General features: G+C 46.9%; 1 protein-coding gene across 26 annotated transcripts in view; it reads right to left on the bottom strand.

Annotated features, from left to right (window-relative positions):
- The window catches only part of CACNA1C (calcium voltage-gated channel subunit alpha1 C), a gene marked incomplete at its 5' end in the record, with an annotated part of 581,859 nt that overhangs the window by 174,033 nt on the left and 392,569 nt on the right, over window positions 1-15,257 (bottom strand). For all 26 annotated transcript variants that reach the window (XM_080914120.1, XM_080914140.1, XM_080914139.1 and 23 more), the window contains 2 exons: window positions 5,280-5,419; window positions 8,862-9,001. In XM_080914120.1, coding sequence (XP_080770246.1) covers window positions 5,280-5,419; window positions 8,862-9,001 — 280 coding nt within the window. The remainder of the gene's footprint in view (window positions 1-5,279; window positions 5,420-8,861; window positions 9,002-15,257) is intronic.

The raw sequence follows: 15,257 nt of genomic DNA, 5'->3' as shown, positions 1-15,257 counted from the left end.
CTGCTCAACACCTGCTCACTGCTTCTTTCTTGAGTGTGGGGCTAATCTACACATGGATTTATGAGCTGGGCTAAGGTTGGTTTGTCTTGGTGACCCAAGCAGATTGGGAGCCTAGAAGTCCAGATCCTTCAATGTCTGGCCCCTACCTCTTTGCCATAAACTATAAGGCCCATTATCTCCAGTGTATCCCACTGCCTGGTGTTGTGGTTGACTCCCAAATGATCATGTGAAGGGAGTCTAGCTGGTGCCCCTCTTGCATAGAGACAACTCTTCAATTCCTTTTTTTTATCAGAGCAAGGCTGCTCCAAGTGTTTATCAAAGGCTTCATGAACCTAAAGGATGATTTTACACTTCTATTTGCTGTCTTCCTTGATTCATTACACCCTTGAAAGGTCTTCTCTAGAAGGTTCCATGGGAAGGACCATTGTTTGTTGTTCCATAAGCAAGCATACCCACTTCATGTACATTGTAAATCCTGAATCACAGCTCAATATTTATTGTTCACATATATTGTTTCATGTGTCTTGCTACGAATGGATAATCCTTCCATACATCACACATGCCTCACGCTCCATTCTGGGAAAGAGTTGAAGCCTCACAAAGAGGGCAGTCTTTACAAAGAGATCACATCTTTCAGTTCCATGACATTTCACTGTCAGTAGGAGTCAGTCTGGCTTTTACTATAATCAGGCCTAATCCCTCTGGTGTACATCTCTGGGATCACACTGACCTCTCTCTTTGCAGTGTCCTGGAATGTCACTCCTTTGTCCGCTGAGATCCAGTTCACATTCTATCTGCTCTAGGAAGGCTTTCTGATTCATGGTCCGTACTCCTGGAAGTGTGGCACCCCCACAGCTTCCTCACTGTATTGCTCCTTACTCCATACCTAAATATTCTTCAGAATCTCTAGTTTTTTTTTTTTTTTTTTTTTTTTTTTATTTCATGTGTCATTTTAATGAGTATTTTTCCCACTACAGAACCTTTGAGAACAAACATAGTAAAGATTCACGTCTGTACCTTGGCCAGCAACTTTTCCCATAAGGTAAGGTCTAAAAGAGGCTGGGTGATGAATCACAGGCCTAGACTCAAACAGTTATCCCTCTCTCTGCATAATCTTCAGTTAGGAACCCAGTCACACTTCATACATATGTTTAAAAACAGCAGCAACTTTTGGAGCCCCTCACCCACATAGTTTTAGAGTTGCAAGTTTCATAAACCATGGAATTAACCTTTCTCTTCCAAGACATCACATATAAATGAGAGTTTGGAGTTCTACAGGGATGGCAAGGAGGCCGAGGAAGCCAGAAATTGGGCAGAGTAGAGGGAGGGGGTGAGGATAAAGAGGGGAATGTGAGATAACATGGGCTGTTACCCCAGCTTTCCCTCTGGGCAGCTTAGGGAAGCCTTAGCGGGTTCTTAGTGGGGCAAGGGCTTGACGTGACATGGATTTCAAGAGGAACATACAGGCTGTTGTATTCAGTTTAGGCTCTGTGTAATGGCTAATCTTGGTTGTCCGTTTGACTACATCTGGAGTTAACTAAAACTTAAACAGCTGGGCCCATGAGAGGGATACTTTTCCTGGTGGAATCATTTGAGGTGGAAGACCCACTTTAAATATGGATCTTTTGGCCTTTCCAACAGGAGACAGACATTGGTGTACTATTCAGACCACAGCCTATAAATCACTCTAATAACTATTATTTATCTCCTAACTAATACTATGATTAGGCTATAGGTTGAGACAGAGAGAATCCTATCCACATGAGAGGTGATGGTGACAAACAAGGAAAAGATGTACAGACAGCAAGAATCGATTCTTGATATATTTTGAAGCTAAAGTTGATAGGATCTTCTGATGGATCTGATTCCAAGAATGAGAAAAAGGAAGAAAGTTGAGGGTGTCTGCCCTGAGGAGGGAAGCTGGAAAGTGTGTTAACATCTCCTAGTGTGTGAAAGAATTTAGAAAGCTGGAGAGCAGCATTGGGGTGCCGTCATCTGCCACACTCATTGGACATGATGAGAGACTGGAAGTGATAATGGGGTGTGTGACTCTAGAGCTTAAGGAGTCTGTAGAGGATAAGAGTGTGCTGTTTGATGCTATGGTGCTGGATAATCCAGGATGGCGGGGGAACGAGTGCAGATGCAGGGGAGGTACCAGGACCACACCTGGGTGCTCCAGGGCTACAAGGGAGAAGAACAGAGAAACAGCAAGAAATCGCAAGAAGGAAAAGCAGGCAAAGCAAGGGCAGGACTGGGAGCAAAGAGTGTCTCAAATGCCAAGTGATGAGGGTTCAAGACCAAGGAGGGTCAGCTATGCAGAACTACCTGGTGCACAAAGAGATAACGGCCAATGGGCCTGGAGAGAAGACCACTGGAACTACTACTCTAGAGAGGAGGTCCTGACAACAGATGGTCTGGCACAGAAGGGAAAATAAAGCCTGGAGATGGATGTGTAGCAAAGAGTAGAAGATAAAATGGTGACAACGTGGAGAGGGGAACTCCTATGAGACATGTGATGGCTAGTTTATGTCAATGTGATGCAAATGCCTCTATAAGATGAGCTTTAAGCCATTTTCTCAACTAGTGATCAATAAGGGAGACTCCAGCCACCCCTGGGCTGAGAGTCTTGGGTTCTATAAAAAAGCAAGCTGAGGAAGTCAGTAAGGATCAACCCTCCATGGCCTCTGCATCAGCTCCTGCCTCAGGTTCCTGCCCTGTTTGAGTTCCTGTCCTGACTTCTTTTGAGGGCATACAGAGATATGGAAGTGTAAGTCAAATCAACCCTTTCCTCCAATCTTGCTTTTTGTTTACAGTGTTTCATCGCAGCAGTAGAAGCCCTGACTAAGACAGAGTTTTGCTAAGGCTGTGAGAAAGGGAGGTGATTTAATCCAATGTACTCAGTCCCTGTGGTTTCATTCTTTACTGTTTCCAAAGCTGAACAGAAACTAAGTGCAAAAGGCCAGACTAAGCCCTTCCCTGAAACCCAGAGAAGAACCATTCTTTCTGTATTAGTGATTCACCGAGTCAGCAGTTGTTTGAAATCTCTGATGAGGAGCCGCAGTGCGCAAGGCCAGTTATAGTCTTCTGTCTCATTGTCTTTGACATCAGGTGTATGAGCTGCTTTGGCCAATGGAATGCGAGCAGATATGAGGGGAGCTACCACACCTGCAAACATAGCCTGGGACTGTTTGTGTGCTGTAACTCCAGGCCTGCCTCTCTGAACATGTCCTGCCATGAAGACAGCACAGTGGCTGCAGCTGTAGCTGAGGCTCTGGAATTAGACACCATGTAGATTCTTGTCTATCCCAGAGAACCACTCAGGCCTGAAGGCTGCAGCTAATCCTTTCCCCTCATGCATTGCAAATCAGATATACTGTGTTTGTTCGCAGGTTATATGGCATTTGAAATCATCTGTTCTTGCAGCCAAAGCAGAATGGTATCCTCTTCTCCTGGGCCGCCCTAGTCCTCCAGAACAATAGCCCTGGCATCCCTCACAGTGTGGTAAGGTCCCAAGCCCTTAGTGAGAATATCCATAATGGAGAGAGTCAGCCTGTCCTTGGTAACTTTGTGGTATGAGTCTGTGGTTAACTCATAGTTCTTGCCTCTCACACACTGGTTGTTCATAAGCTCCTTTAGAGTCGTGTTGAAAGTTACTTCTGTCTCTCAGCTTATGCTCCAAACATACTCCATGGAGTTATGGAGGAATAATCAAGCACACTCAGGTCCTTAGGCATCACCAAAGTGCAACATGTTGACCCTCATATAAACCATAATTAATGCGAAATGGCCAAGTCCGAGAAGACAATGATAATTTTAACTGTGCTTGTGAGACTTACACTACTCCCTGTCACTTTTAAGTCTGGGATGATCCATAATTTTTGCATGATGTGGAAGGGCCATGGGGATGTGCTACCCCTGGGCAGGCAGTCCTGAGTGACACAAGAAAGCAGGCTGAGCAAGCCATGAGGAGCTTGCTGGCAAGCAGTTTTCCTTGTGTCTCCTGCTTCAGTTCCTGCTTCCAGGTTCCTGTCTTGAATTTCTGTCCTGACTTCCCCATAGTGATGAGTGTGACCAGAGAGTTGTAAGCTAAAATAAAATCTTATCTCTCCAGGTTGCTCTTGCTCATGGTGTTTTATCATAATAATGGAATTCTAACCAAGACAACACTTCCTGCTTTCACCTACCCAGTAAGTTTCCTCACCTGGGCAAGACCTAAATCTAACTATGGAACAGAGATTGGGGAGAATAAACTCTGACCTTCTGTAGGGGGAGATGGGTTTTACCGAAATCAAAGAGACAGGAGGCACCTGCCAAAACTTAAGACAGTCCAGAAAAGTAGGTAGAATGGTACAGTAGAAAGGAAGTTGGGAGACCAAGTATAGTCCTGGTTCTGCTGATAGTTAATTAAGCTTCCCAAAACCTCCTTTCTACATACATAATGGAAGGGGATTGCCACTAGGCAGCTTCTTGGGGCTTTATGAGTCTAAGGAGTTCTCAAGTAGCAAGAATGCAGCTAGGTACTTAGCACAGGGCACGGAGAAGGGGGTGTTTCTCAGAGGACAGTTTTCCTGCCTCTGGCATGTAAGTAACTGAATAAGTCACAATACTGACCCAAGCCATTCTATGTCAACAAATGAGCCCATAGTTCTTCCCACATTGAACAAGATAAGGGAGGAGACTCCATCAGAGGCTGCTTCCCCAGAGTTTGCTGCAGCCAAGAGGTGATGAGGCTCCTAAGCTCAGAGTCCCCACAGAGGGAGAGGGCTGCAAATCTGCAGGGCCCCATACCTAGAGCAGAGAGTTCAGCCTCACTCCTCAGCAGAAACCTGTTTTCTGATGGTGAGCAGCAGGTCAGGGAAGTAGCAAGGCCAAGCTTTCAGAATGCTTAGTGATGCTTTCTTGACATTCTTTGGGGGATCAGAATACACCCTATGAGCTAAGGCAGACTAGGGGTTAGACTTCTGAGGCCCAGGTTCCTCTGCTGTAAATGTCTTTATGCCTACCTCAGCATGCAAGGAGTACATAGCCCGAAGGTCCCTGTCTATGCAGGCTGCCTTTCTTTGGCTGTGTGACTTTTGCAAGTATTCACTGGGTTTCTACTGCTGGGTCTCCTGTATTTGGTACATTTGCAACAGAGCTCTATAAACCAGAGACTTGTCTATAAGAAAAATTTCCATTCACAGAGACCAGGTTCCTTCCAGAAGTGCTATGGCAGTTCAGCAAAGGGAAGAGGATGATTAGGAGAAGACACTCTCAAGAGGGCCAGGGGCTTTACTTACTTGGGACTCCAGACACCAGCCGCAAGGGACGAAGCACACGGAATGCTCTCAGTGCCTTCACGTCGAATCCAGCTCCTTTCCCTATAGCGTTGGCCCCATCACCAGCTTTGGTTGCTTGTTCTAAAATTGCACTAAAAAGCCTAAAAAAGACCGGAGAGAGGAGTCGTCAGGACCCCAGCTGGTTACTCGGCTGGGCTCTGTTGCAAGAACACAGCCTAGACTGTTGGAGTTTGTCACAGGTGTGTCCACTGGAGACCCACAAACAAATGCTGCAAGTTGAAATTCCATCAGCAGGAACACCACCACACAGGGGGAGGGGAAAGACTTCATAGAGAGTGCCGAGTGAGGCTGAGGCAGCCCTTTGCTGTCAGAGTGTGTGGGCATACTTGGGTTGGGTGAACTAGGGTCCTGGCACAGCTGTCTGGACACGGGGATAAAGCAGAGAAGTCTACCATATCTCTCGGGGTGCTGTCTTCACTGCTGTGGAATCCAGCTTCCCTCCTGTGAGCACCAATAGGCATGTGCTCCCTGTCTACTCTTCCATCCTAATGACAACCTTGGTGTGATTTGTTCCAGCGGACAACCAATTAGCCCTAGAAGTCAACTTCACCCACGCACATAAGCACCACTGAGGAGCGTCATGTTGAACAAGTGGCTGGCTGACTGGAAAGCTCAGTGAGAGAGCGTCCAACAGGACCCAACCCTGAAACATGCAGGTTTCTGCTCTGACAGTATATCTGCAATCACCCATCTCCAATGAACACAAGCACCTACTGTGTGCAGGGCACTCTACCAAATACTTAGGTTGAAGGAGAAGAGACATATTCTGACCCTTGAGCGTTGACCTCTCTAGGGGCAGTCAGGACCTTGCAGATTGTGATACTTGAAGGGAGGAGGGGTACAGAGTAATGAGGGCAAGAGAGCAGTTTTTGAACAGAGGGCAGCTCAGAAAGAAGCCCCGCTCTGGTGATGGTTTAGAAGAGGCCCACAGAAAGTGAGTCTGTGGTCCCGGAGCTGTGTGGGATCACCCCATGCAGAGAAACAGTCGGTACAGTGATCCGGGGAGATGCACAGAGAAAGATGTTTGGGCCAACAAACTGTCAGCACAACTAGAGCAGAGAAAACTGAGGAAGGTGAGACTCTGAGTGAAATCTAATACCAACTGGGCCTGCTGTGGGTGGAGCTTGCAGTGGGCAGAGCTTACAATGGGCGGAGCCTTAGTGGGTGGGGCCTACAGAGCTGACTGCTACAGTGGCCCATTGAGAGGCTGGGCCCAGGCCAGGTAGTAATTTGGAGACAAGTGAGGATCCAACACTGGATTTATTTTTAAGATGGGGCTAGTAGGACTCGCTGTGGGATGAATGAGGAGGTAGTGTGACAGAAATGAGATGTGACTCCTGCATCCTGGGCTGGAGCAATACGAAGGGACAGGTATGTGGTGTCATTCAGTTGTCCACATTCTATTGCCACCTTCTCCAAGTCTGGACTAATTACTGTATGTGTGATGGTTTCTTAGCTGGTGTCATGTCTCTAGAAGTCAACAGACTGGGATAGAGACAGAACTGTTTTCTGTACAGGGTGTGTTTAGGTTTGGACCATATGAAGTCTGTATGGAAGCTGTATGTGAGAGGGTTGTATCAAAGGGTCCTCCATCACCGTGGAGGCAGAGAATAAATCAGAGAGAGGCAGACAAGGAGTGGTTTGTGAGCCGGAGATTTGGCAATACTCTGTGGAGCCTGTGGATAGTCAGATGGCCATGGTCAACTGTCCAGAGCTGAAGACACATGGGGGAAATTCCCACTTGATTTAGCACAACCAAGGTCACTGAGTGATGGGGGAAGGTAGAGATGTGCAGGAGAGAGTGGCAAAAGCTAAAGCCAGTGAGCATAGAAAGCCCAGGCCCAAAGAAACACCAGCAAGGCCCAATGTTAGCCAAGTGAGCAACCTTTCCAGTAACCACACTGACAAAGTAAGAAGGGGTGACATTAACCATGGAGACACATTTCATCTAGCCCCACATCATCAAAGTTAGCATATAACAACTCTTTGGAACTTTTGGCAAAAGTGGGTGTGACCTGGGAGTTTCGTGTGAGACAGGAGTCAGCGACAAAGCTGGTGGCACAGAATGGGGAGGAGGCACAGCCTTCGGGTGGCAGGAGAGGACGATTATGTGGCACACTGAGGAAGCCAGCTTTACGTGGGAAAAGCTCAGTGGAGAGGAAGGAGAAGCTGCTGGGTGCCAGCTCTTCTCTCAGAGACCTGGGAAAGCACATTATAAGGTCATAGATGTGGTATGGAGACACACCGCATTGCATCCTTCCTCGGGGAAGGTCTTACCTAGGGTGACAGCTGGAAGTCCGAAAAGAGAGGTATACAGGAGGTTTGAAGAGGACAGTGAGGTTACAGAAGAATCACCCGAGAACGTGAAGAGGGGATGGAGCAGAAGTAGGGACATGAGGGAGGGTCTGGGGGAATTGCCGAAGGCCAGTTTGACATTGGCAGTCATGAGTGGGAAGTGGAACTCTACTCAGCTTTGTGAAACTCTCTGTTCTGAGATACCCAGGTCTCCATGTACTTGGATGGGATCCGGGTTGGTGTTTTCTCCAGGTGAACATGTTAAACAAAGACGAGAATGAATAAGCCAAGGGTCCATGCTAGTGCGGTTTTAATGATGGACAGTGGCCCTAAATTGGCTGGCAGGTGAAAAGGATGTGAGCTGGGGAGGAAAGGGTACAGACAGAAGGTGGAAGGAAAGAAGAGCTGTTGGAGGTTGTCATAGTATTTGAGGGAGTGGCTGAAGAGAGGGAGTGGCTGGCAGCATCGTGTAGAATGCTACACTAACAAGTGGAGGGTATTTGTTATTCATGACAGAGAATCTAGCTATAGACATGGGCAACGCTGCATCTTGATCAACAGGATCCTTAAATGACTCATGTGTCAGAGACCAGTCATGGTAATGGGGCCCAGGTGAGGCTGAGGCCTAGCTTTGCAGGAGCTCAGAGCCAAACAGGGCCAGGTCACAGGGGTCATGGGCTGGACAGAGTTTTCCAAGTGTCTTCATTGAAATCCTCGAGGACAGGATCAGGTCCGACAGCACAGACGGGGCTGAATGCCCTAGAATCTGAGCTATACACACTTCTTGGGGCGTCTTGGGATACGCCATGAATAAGGGTTCCAGCTAAAAGAAGCTTTGGGTAACATTCACAAAACCCAACTCACACACTCGGAAAGGAAAGCCGTAAAGTCTCCCAGTTCCTTCCCTCGGCTGGCAACCTGAGTGCGAGTGCGTATGTGTAGACATGTGCATGTGCTATGTTGTGCTCATGTGTATGTACACAGGTGTCTCTGTGTGTGAATATACACGCACATACACACATACACTGACACGTGGGAGGGACAGTAAGAGGTCCCCTTCACTAATAATTTTTCTTGTAGGAGAAATCTGACTTCAAAGTTATTTTTAAAAGATTCTTTCTTTGTGCCGAAAGGCAAGTTCAGTTAGCTCGGATCACAGGTAGGAATAGAGAGGGAAAGAGGCACGGGTGAGTAAGGTTCGGAAAAGAAAAAGACGTTGGCACTTACCCTACAACCACAATTATAAAATCTAGTAAATTCCAACCGTTGCGGAGGTAAGCGTTGGGGTGGAAGAGAAGTCCATAGGCAATTACTTTTAAAAATGCTTCCACGGTAAAAATGATGAGAAAGAGATACTCCACTCGTTCCTAGAAAACAAAAATAGAAAAGAAAAAGACATAAATCATAAAGTTTGAGGACTTGGGAGATTCAGAGGCAGCAGAATTCACAGTGGTGTCACTTTCAGCACAAGGATTCCGCCTGCCACAGACTGTGTGGTTCCAACAAAGCCCATGGCCTGGAACGCCATCGCTTGTAAAGGTACACTGCCATGTTTGCTTAGTAATGAAATGGCCTTAGTGATGCTCTTCCCAGAATGCAACGCTGAGGCCAGCAATGATGAAGACAGATAGAAGAGGCCCTGCACACTCAGCTTGAAAGCTAACCCAGCAACTCCACAGCTGACTCCAACACCAGGCTCCGGCCTCTGAGGAGTAAAGCACCTGTTGGCGTTGTTTTCAAATGCTCTTGCTAAATTTAAAGTAATGGGAAAATTCACATTCTTCCTTCCACCTCCAAAGTCTCACTCAACCAGATAACACTTTGTTGTGGCTTCCAAAATGAGAGCTCATATAGCCTTGACCTCCAGGGGAATAATACCAGGACAGTGGAGGTTGCTGAGGAGCAGGTGAGACCAACCCTAGCAATACCGTGCCATGATTCCGTTAACAGGTCCCAAGGGTAGCAGACTGGGTTTGGGGAGGTGACTAGTTGGTACCCAAAATAAAAGTAAAAACAGTGACCCAAGGAAATGGAGGGTGTCAATAGCAAGATCTCTCTCTCCGGGGGAAATAGCTGTCTGCTCAAAGACACACTCTAAGTGAACAGGACAAAGGAAGCTAGGGGGAGTTGAGCAGGTACTAGGTGCTGAATTAAAGCTTTCCTTTTTCACTCAAGGGGCAGAGCTGACTTTTCTCCCTAATCCCCAGGAAAAAGACTTGTGCTAACTGCATCTCTTACTCTAATCACACCAAGATGCTGGTGCCCACCTGCTTTCCTCCTTAACCACTGTTTCCCTCTCACTACTCAGGAGTAGTCTTGGTGGTACCACCACCTAGTGGAGTCTGCTTAGATGCCTTCACGCTCCTCTCATTCTGGCGGGAGCGGCACACATGCACGCAGGCTGCCTCTTCCTAGAGCCATACAATACAGGGGACATTCTATCTCTGGTCACAAAGCATCCTGGGCCAGTTCGCAGCCACCAGAGGATACTCAGCTCAGAATCCTAGCACCCATTTCCCCCTTTTATACCAGGCTAAGGAGAGTTCACTGAAGATCTACTGTGTGTGTGTGTGTGTGTGTGTGTGTGTGTGTGTGTGTGTATGTGTGTGTGTGTGTGTGTGAGTGTGAGTGAAAGGGTCAGGTTTAATCAGCACTTCGGTCTGTCACTCTCTCTACTTATTTTAGCACCAGAGCATTGGTCTACCGATGTGACTGTCTTGTTCTTTAGGCGGGTTACAGAAGATGTTACCATGTAGCCTGGGGATGGTGGAGGAGAGGCTGCCGCTACTCAGTCTCTACCCTGTCCCAGGATAGGTTAGCACTTGCTTTTTGTACCAGATTACAACTCCGTTTCTAGTCATACTCCCCCAAACCTCCACAACTCCATTCCTACCCATACCCCTGAAATCTTCGCAGAATCTGACTCAGTTGAAGGTGTTGCAAGAAGGAAGCTTAAAGGGGACAGGGATGAGTTGGGTACACACCACTGGGCTCCACGTGTTTTCATATGTTCATAAAAATTCTCATTGCTTTTGTTTCCATCCACATGCTCACTCACACACCTATTATACATCCACGTACCTTCCCACCCGTTCATCTCTTCATTCACCCTCATAGTCATCTACCCATATACCCAATCATTATCTATCCATCCATATCTATCCACCCACTATGTCATCTCCTTCTATTTCACTCAGCCATTCATGAGCACAATTCCATCTGATGAACTGCCAGAAACTGACCCTGGAGTGTGCTGCCAACTATCTAGACAATAAGCTTTCTGGGAGACAGCATCCAAGTTCAGAGTTTACTCCACCCCAATGTCCCAAAGACCCCCTAGTTCCTTATATTCTGGGAAACCTGAATTCCCAGATGGCTTTCACAAACAGCTGGCACCCCTGATCCAGACTACCTGACAGCAAGAACTCTGCTTAGTCCCATATGCACAGGTTGTTTCTTGGCATAAAAGAGGGAGGTAGGCCCTCCCCTTAGTGCAGACCCACACTACAGGCTCCCGCATGCTGGCTGTGACGTACCACTCTGCTCTGCAAGATGAGAAGTTGGGAGAGCTGCCTTCTCTGGGCTTCCTGGGCATCATGTCTGTTCCTCTGACAGTAGTGGGTCCTCCCTGCCTGAGCGCAGTGCAATTGCTGCCTTCTTCCTCTCACTTTCTCTTGCATCCCAATACCACATCCCCATCCTTTCTTTCCAATTGTCTCTTGGCCTATGTTCTAGCTCATCTACTGACCACTGGAGGCCCATGGTTGTGCACAAGTCTTAAATGCTCAGAAGAACTGAGTGGAAAGAGCCATGTTCAGGAATGTGACATTTCCCAAACACCTACAGACCTTGACATGGATACGTACGGACTTCCTCATTTTCCATTTATCCTTCATTTACAATCGTCAACTGCCATTCACTACATGGTAGGCTCCCAAGGGATACACAGTCAGTGACGTACCAATAGTAATCATCAATCAATCATTTTTAATCTGGCACTGAGTGGCCTGTGTCTTTAGCCAAGTCACTTAATTTGTCTGAATCTGTTTTATCATAGATAAAATGAGAAGGAAATCCATATTGCTGCACTGAGCCCTGAGCATCCCAGGCTGTAGAAAGCACAGAGTCAGGGCAGGGAAGGCCAGCAACAGTAGGACTCATATGTTGGCAGGGCTATGCTAGCTAAATACTGGCTTCCAATGAACCTGATCCAGGGGAATGGAATCCAGGGGCCAGTCTGATAGGATGTTAACAGAGAGCATGTACAGAACATGATAAGGGCCTCCCTTTCATTAGTCAGTCTGGAAAACTTTTATCAACATGATCTGTTGGTGTTTGCCTAAAATGTAATCCAGAAGAGGGATGCTACTTTATGCCTTTTCTTAAAGCTTGGATCCCCAACACGTCTCCCCAAAATCCAGTAGTGAGCGGGGATGGAATCTCAGATCTGGTTAAAGTCAGATGGATAGCAGGGAGTGGAAGATATCATTAGTGAAGCATCGCTCTTGTGTGTGTTAGAAAACACATTCAGGAACAGAAGCCATGTCAAGGTAGGTCTTCTAGGATGGAGACAGCCATGGAGGAGCAGACAGGCAAGTCACATGTGTGTGTTTATCCAGCACACTGAAAGAGTCAGGAGGAACTAGACACCACCACCTAAAGTTAAAAACTCACACCCAGAGAGCCTGTGGGTGCCAATGTAAATTTATGTAAGTGGATTTATCAGAGCTGCCAAGAAGTTGCCCCAAGCAGAATTGATGAACTCAGTTGCCCAATTTCATCTCGGTACAAGGTACACAGATGATGAGCACACTGACCCCACTATTCGCAGCACGTCATATTCCAGATCGACGTGTAACTGCAGCGCCACTCAGCTTGACCTTAGGCACAGACTCCCGTCTATTCTCCAGCCAAGAGACCTAGAAGCGAAACCTTAGTGCTATGCTATGCGGTTGATCTCTTGAGCATTTTTCCTGTGTCACATTTCTTTCCAGAGGTTCGCTCTGCCTCAGACCATTTGGCTGCTTTCTCAGGACAGTGGTGGGCTTGTGGAATATACGAAACCAGAGAACGAAGGCTCATGTGCCTAACTGTTATCTGGATGGAAGAGAAGGACCCATTTGAGCAAGCATCTGGTCCAGATGATGAGCTACAGTGCAATTGTTGCTGTTCATACACCGACTTAAAGAAGCCATAAGTTACTATGTCAATTCATAGATAAAGAGCCACCCCTAAGCAAGGTTGTCAAGGTGGGCAGCAAGATTATATGAGGTACCACCTGGTGCCTGAAATGCAGCAAGAAGCAGCTTTTCTTCTATTAACAGAGCAAGGGATAAAGTCTATGTGAAGGACACATGATGGAATATCATCTTTCTGTAAAAAGGAATGAATTTCTTATATATACTACAAAAAGGATAGTCACTCAAAGTCTAAGTAGCCAACCACTAATGAGCAAGTATTGTGTGGCCCTAGTTGTGTAAAGTATCTACACGTGGGAATTCACAGAGACAGAAAGCAAGTCAAAGCACTGGGCACCAAGGGAAGGAATGGGCCAGTGTTTAATGGATGCAGAGTTGCAGTTTGAGGCAATGATGACTCGTGGTACCCAGTATCTGTGTATTTATTCCACTGAGTCAGACACCTTCAGAAGTCAGAATGGCAAGGCTGATGCTGTATCTTTTTGTCACTATGAAAAGGGAAAAGAAAGATTCTTTTGGACTCTGAGTGCTTCCCAGCCGTTCATCTAAAGTCCAAGGTAAGAGATAAATCTGGGTGAGTTCCACTTTGACAGGGGTGGATTGCTCAGATGCCTGGATGGTGAGCCTTTCTGGATGTGGGTGGGGAGTCCAAGTTTCAAAGGATAAACGTCGTTAAACTTAATGGCATGTCTCCTACAGACGCTTTATTTATAAAGTGTGAGGTATGACTAACAGTGTGGCCTTCTCAGGACATTATTGTAAAAGACAGAGGTATAAGAAGAAAACAAAAAGCAGAACAAACAAACAAAAAACCAACCAAACAACAACAAACTACTTATTTAGGGCAAGAAGCAAGTGGAGTGGGATGAGTTGACCAGTAAGCCAGTTCGACTGACTTTTGGTAGTTACACATACCCCACACTTTAGAGTCTATTTCTCTCTGCTTCTTATTATGCAAAGTTGGAAGCGACTTACCGGTTTCCTTCCTGGACATCCCCTTCCCTAAGGACCCGTCTTGCTTCAATGCCCAGGAAGAGTGGGAAGCACAGGGGCTCAGGTCAGAATGTGGGGCACTAGACCTGCTCACCGACTCCCAGACCCACCCTACCTTGGGCCTATGTTCTCACTGAGTAAAATCCCAGTCAGGAGGTTGGCTCCCCCATTCCTGCCCGGTGCCTAGCATTTGAACCATCAATCTCTGCCCATTGCTGCCTCTGTCTTGGAGACAAAAGGAAGAAGGAAAATCACCCAGGGCAGTCTTCTGTCCCACAATGAACCTCTCCACCCAGGGCCATAATCTCATAGAAGTCTGCTGGAATCCTTTCCTCTTAGAGGTGAAAAAGAGATGGTGTTTTCTTCAGGACAACACATATTGACAATAGACAATAAAAATTGCCCATCAGGGCTGGATTACCTGAGGATACTAGACGTGGGTTGGTGGGTTCTTTTCCAGTTAGGGGGAGTAGGCATCCAAAGCCTTTAGCTCTCTACTATCTACCTCCCTTCATTTGAGGTGACCAACACCTAGCTAGGACAATAGGCTGATTCTCTGCTCAGGCCATTGCTACCCTCAGTCACTGACTATTTGAATATTAAAGCACCTTATTGCCTGGTTTATGGCTATCTAGGCAATTTCACTGCTCAGAAGCCTTCAGTAGCTCCGCTGTGTCTGCCAAGTGATCTCAGCTTTCAGAGTGTGACTCCAGGATTCATCATAATCTGGCTACATCCTAGACACTACCACTCATTGATCCAGCCAAACCCGAAGCTCAGAACAGCCAAACCAGATGGGCTAGTTGTGAAATCTCCCTTTCCCATTCCCCCACACTCCTCCTTCATCCGCAGCTTCCTTCTCATCCTGGGGTCCAGCTCACTGTTTTGCCTCACCAGGTAGAAGAAGCCCATCCTGGGCCCAAAGCACACTTTGCACAGTACTATCACAGAGTACTTTAGGATGCATATGGCTTCCATGTTCTTCTCTCCTGCAGGGACAAAACACCTACAGGGCAGAAGTAAGTGTCTTCATCACCCATGGCACCTACAGGGCAGAAGTGCCTTTGTCACCCATGGCTCAGAGGGGATTTTACACAAAGAGTAAAGGGTTTGAGGAGAGTTGGTGCTGGAACCAAACCACAAGCTACAGAAATCGTTTAAGTTCCCACTTCTTTGCTAGTGGAATGGGAATAATTAGAGATGCCCTTGGGTCACCTTGAGAATGAGAAACCAGAGCTGTTACATTGAGTGGTAACTGCTCTCTTACACACCTGCACACATGGTAGCTAGCACATAGAAGGAGCACCTCCTGGTCCTCTTTTGATTGTCTGTATTGCAACAAGAGACATGAGGGTCCATATATGCTTTGTATTATCAAAACCAAAACTCACCATCTGTTTGCTAAGTTCCTTGGGGTCTGACCATTCATGTG

This window comes from Micromys minutus, assembly GCF_963924665.1.
Source record: "Micromys minutus genome assembly, chromosome: 3".
NCBI lineage: Eukaryota > Metazoa > Chordata > Mammalia > Rodentia > Muridae > Micromys > Micromys minutus.
This window is presented reverse-complemented; position numbering and strand designations above follow the sequence as displayed.